Genomic DNA, 5,046 nt, shown 5'->3' on the forward strand with positions numbered 1-5,046 from the left:
AAAAGAAAAGGAGAAAGGAGGAAAGAATTCACTCAGTCTCTTGACGCCTATAGATAAGAGGATGGATCAGTCCTTGTATCACCACGTGGCAAACACAAGCTCGTGACACATATACCTTAACTAGTAACAGGTATTGATATATTCATGAATTACAGGTGGAAAAATGAGACTGTAATTCATCAATACATCTCCCATGGACCCCCAATAGCAATAGCAGAACAGTAAGAGCAATAGCAATAGCAGTAGTTGGTGGTTGAGTGAGTGAGCGAGTCTCCCCCTTGGCAGTAGAAATGGTCGACTAGCTGCATCATGAATCGCACCCAAGTCTACTTCTCGTGCCTTCCTCACTCCCTTTATATAAGACATCACATGATCACCTATTCTTGCATGTGATTCCTCCTCTCTTAGCTCTCTTGTCTAGCAATATATCCACCGGCCCTTTGCTCCCTTCCCATAATTTGATCACCTCTTCTTCTTCTTCTTCTTTGAAATTATGATGCCTCCTGAGCAGGAAAATACTAATATCAGTACCACTGGCAATATGGGACCGTCTAACGTCATGCTCACAAACTGGACCGAGACTGTCACAGTTCATGCTGAACCTTCCGTTTCTTCATCTATTAATAACACAAGCTCATGTTCACAAGATCAAGTATTGCAAGGTCAACAAGAACCGGCCCTATCAAGATTCACGATTTTACGTGCTTCTTTACGCCCTGTAACACTTGAGGTACTTTTTCTATAAATAATATGCTAAGCGTTATTTTCCTTTCTTTAAATTCCTAGCTAATTAAATTGGTTTTGCAGTTTGCAGATGTTGCATACAGTGTTAGTTTGTCCACGAAAGGAACTTGGTTTACTTCAAGTGAACCAAAATCTACAAGAACAGTACTTAATGGTGCTAGTGGTATCGTTCGACCCGGCGAACTGCTAGCAATGCTTGGTCCATCAGGAAGTGGCAAGACAACACTTTTAACAGCTCTAGCCGGTAGATTACCTGGAAAGGTTTCTGGTACTATAACATACAATGGCCAGGCTTTTTCTAGCTCCATGAAGCGCAGAACAGGTTTTGTCACTCAAGATGATGTGCTGTATCCCCATCTTACAGTTTTAGAGACCTTAACCTATGCTGCTTTATTAAGGCTACCAAAAAAGCTCACTAGACAAGAGAAAATAGAGCAGGCTGAGTTGATTATAATGGAGCTTGGACTAACTAGGTGTAGAAATAGTGTAGTGGGTGGACCTTTGTTTCGGGGCATATCGGGTGGTGAACGTAAACGGGTCAGTATCGGGCTAGAAATGTTGGTTAACCCGAGTTTGTTATTGCTTGATGAACCCACTTCAGGGCTTGATTCTACCACAGCCCAGCGTATTGTGGCCACTTTAAGGGGACTAGCAAGAGGTGGTAGGACTGTGGTAACTACTATTCATCAACCTTCAAGCAGGTTGTATAGGATGTTTGATAAGGTGGTGGTTTTGTCGGAAGGGTGTCCGATTTATAGCGGGCAGGCCGGTCGGGTCATGGAATATTTTAAATCATTAGGATACAATCCCGGGTTCAATTTCATGAATCCTGCTGATTTTCTGCTTGATCTTGCTAATGGTAAGTTAAAATAATATTCCCCATGTATATATATTGAGTAATTGACACAAACTTATACGTGTACGTATATTCACACACATAAAAATGTAATTGCGTGTTGTTGCTAAATTTGTTTTCTTTTATCCTTTTTTTTTTGTCTGGATAAAAATGATTTCTGTACAGTTTTTAGCAGGCAAAAATAAAGGTGACTGACAATATAAAGTGATCATGTAGAACATGGGAGGTGACAGGGACTGAGGACTAAATTTAGTTATAGATATGGTTGGTTAATGCGAGCTATCTGTGATGTGGTTTTGTTTTTGATTTCTGGCTCTCAAGTCTCAACATAAGCCATCAAGTTCAAGATTTAGGAGTGTCAACGTCACAACTTGCCGAGCAGCTAACTAGTAAAACTTTCGGTTTTTTTTTTTTTTCTTACAAATGTAGATTAAGAAATGGGTCCTTCTCTATATTTGTGGTTCCTGCCAAAAAATGTATTTTCATCATGCATTTGACAAAGATGGTTGAACCATCACCATATTTGTCTTGCCTCTCTGAAATATTAGTCTTTCCATTTCTGCTAAAAACATTACTCAAATGGTTATTCTTTAAAAGATTAGTATAAAAGAAAAATCATTTTGTAAAAAATTTAGAACAATGGGTTGCTTTGGTTAGGTATCAAGTCAAAAGAAGTCTTCTGAGTCTAATGGTGCTTTCAGATATTCTGTCATTCAATCTTTTCTTTTTCCTTGATGGTGATTTTTTTTATATATAATTTTAAACTTTTTATTTATTTATTTATTTCCCCCCACTTCTTCTTCATACTTAGGTCTATCATGACGAATAATTGCGTCACTCATTGGGTTTTGTTTTACCTTTGATCATAGGCAAAATGACTTGTACTGATCCAAATTTCAAATAGCATGACTAAAAATGTTTTTATATGATATCCTTTTCTCATTCTACTTTATTTTCTTCTGACCCTGAAGATTTCTTGGATATGCAGGTTTAGTTCCTGATACCAGATCACAAGATGACCAGCTGGAGTTTCATGGAAGATTGGACCACCATGATGATCAAAATTCAGCAAAACAGTCTTTGATATCGTCTTATAAGAACAACTTGTATCCTCTGTTGATATCTGAAATTCATCGAAATGCTCAAGACCCGGTTCTTCCTTCATCATCACTGAGAGGTAAGTAAAAACCTTCTTCTCCATGCTAGGTTGATTCAATTATTTGCTGCTTTAAGTGACAATAACGAACAACGCCACTTGGAGTGATCATTGGTTTGTGTTTTATCAGGTTCTGAGGTTCAATGGACCACCAGCTGCTGGCAGCAGTTCAAGGTATTGCTGAGAAGGGGCTTGCAAGAAAGGAAGCACGAGTCTTATTCAGGCTTAAGGATTTTCCAAGTTATTTCAGTTTCGATTCTTTCTGGCCTTTTATGGTGGCACTCTGATACTTCACACATACAAGATCAGGTATTGTTGCCCTGCAGTCTGCACTCTGACTTTCAAGCTCTTTGTAAATTAGCAGCTTCATTGATCTGATTGATAATTATGGTGGCCACTGGATTGGATTGAAATAACCAATTATAGCAGGTTCCTGAGAAAACGTTGAAGTTGTCTTGGGTGCCCTGCTTGAGTGTTTTAAAATCTGGTTTCTAATTGCAATTAGAACTCGTGTTTCTTTCTCTGACCAACTTTCTTATTTATGACAAAATTGCTATAACAGGTGGGACTTCTCTTCTTTTTCTCCATCTTCTGGGGCTTTTTCCCTCTGTTCAATGCCATATTCGCATTCCCTCAGGAGCGACCGATGCTAATAAAAGAACGTTCCTCTGGCATGTACAGGCTCTCCTCCTATTATTTTGCAAGAATGGCCGGTGACTTACCAATGGAGCTTGTTATGCCAACTATTTTTGTAACTGTCACCTATTGGATGGGTGGTCTCAAGCCTTCCCTAATCACTTTCGTACTGACCCTCTTGGTTATCCTTTTCAATGTGCTAGTTTCACAAGGGCTAGGGCTAGCCCTCGGAGCCATTTTAATGGATGTAAAACAGGCCACTACTTTAGCTTCTGTGACAATGCTTGTATTTTTACTTGCTGGTGGATACTACATTCAACACATTCCTCCATTCATAGCTTGGTTGAAGTATATCTCTTTTAGTCACTACTGTTACAAGCTGCTGGTGGGGGTACAGTACTCAGCAACTGAAGTTTATGACTGCGGTTTACAGATGCATTGCAGGGTAATGGATTTTCCTGCTATCAAGTATCTAGGTCTTGATAATATGTGGTGGGATGCAGCTGCTTTGACAATAATGTTGGTGGGATACAGGCTTTTGGCTTATGTGGCTCTAAGAATGGGGCAACCTCACTGACCATATGATAAGTAATTAAAGTGCATTGACTACAATAAAGTATTTGTTTGTAGTATAGGTATTGAGAAAATTGTTCTTCAATTTGATCGTATGATCTTGAATTCTGAAAGAAACTGTGATCAAATATCTTGAAGATTAGCCTGTGTAAGAGTAAATTGGATTCAGATTATCTGATAGGTTGTAACATGTGCTTTCCAATTAAATCAACCTGTGACCAGACAGGAGACTGATTATGATTTATAAAAAAACTCTTTTCTGTAATTGTGTATAGTTCAGTCCAAATACGTTGATGAAGACTTTTTCCTGTTATAACAAGAGAGCAAGCAAATCAATAATATGCGTGCCGAAGAGAGAGAAGTTCTGCATTCTTTAGAAGGATGAGTTAAGCGTTTGTTTTCAGTTTCCTATACCCACAATACAGAATCTTAAAAAGAAACCAAGATGTTATAGGATATGAGACTTGCAAATTCTCTAAGACCAATTTAGAAAAGAAGGCCAGGCAATCAAGCTGGTTTTTTTTTTTTTTTTTCATTTTGGAAGTGCTTCAATAGTTATTCTGACAGAACTAAATAATAAATCCTCCGAGAGGGAAAAATTATACTGAATGATTTTACTAGCTTGACAATAGTATATAAATTCCTGGCTCCGTCCTTCACTTTATCTACTGCCATTTATGCAGAGTTTTGCAATGTGCAGTTTCTCTTATTTTGAATCCTTCATCACTTCAATGTGAACAGTAGTATAGTCTTTGGCATCAATTCCATGACATTCTTCAAACCACTGACAAGAACAGAAACGAATATCTGCAAATTCTGCAGAATGCTATTTTGTATATAAAAGCTGTTGTTTTATCATAATACGCAATTCAATGCGTCTGATCCTTGAACTTGTCATTATAGTAAATCCTTCCAAATTATTTGCAATGAATGAAATTATTAATTATAACTACAGGGGTGACATTTTCTGACTACATATTAATCAGTGTAGCTAAAAAACAGGTTGATTTGTAGCTCCTCGACAACAGGATATCTGCCAAAGGTGGGGTCCAAACATAAAATATGCACTTGCATTCATTCA

General features: G+C 38.0%; 1 protein-coding gene across 2 annotated transcripts; it reads left to right on the top strand.

The window, feature by feature from the left end:
* Positions 1 to 209: 209 nt before the first annotated feature.
* LOC7489380 (ABC transporter G family member 21) lies at positions 210 to 4,230 on the top strand. 2 transcript variants are annotated; one of them, XM_024609633.2, is made up of 5 exons: positions 210 to 730; positions 808 to 1,603; positions 2,589 to 2,777; positions 2,887 to 3,065; positions 3,438 to 4,230. In XM_024609633.2, exons 1-5 carry the CDS (start codon positions 494 to 496, stop codon positions 3,471 to 3,473), a joined length of 1,437 nt encoding a protein of 478 aa, XP_024465401.1. In that variant the 5' UTR covers positions 210 to 493; the 3' UTR covers positions 3,474 to 4,230. The 2 variants fall into 2 exon arrangements, with proteins under 2 accessions (XP_024465401.1, XP_002314895.1); XM_002314859.4 differs by having other exon boundaries at positions 226 to 730; positions 3,319 to 4,230.
* Positions 4,231 to 5,046: the final 816 nt, after the last annotated feature.

This window comes from Populus trichocarpa, chromosome 10 (assembly GCF_000002775.5).
Source record: "Populus trichocarpa isolate Nisqually-1 chromosome 10, P.trichocarpa_v4.1, whole genome shotgun sequence".
Taxonomy (NCBI): domain Eukaryota; kingdom Viridiplantae; phylum Streptophyta; class Magnoliopsida; order Malpighiales; family Salicaceae; genus Populus; species Populus trichocarpa.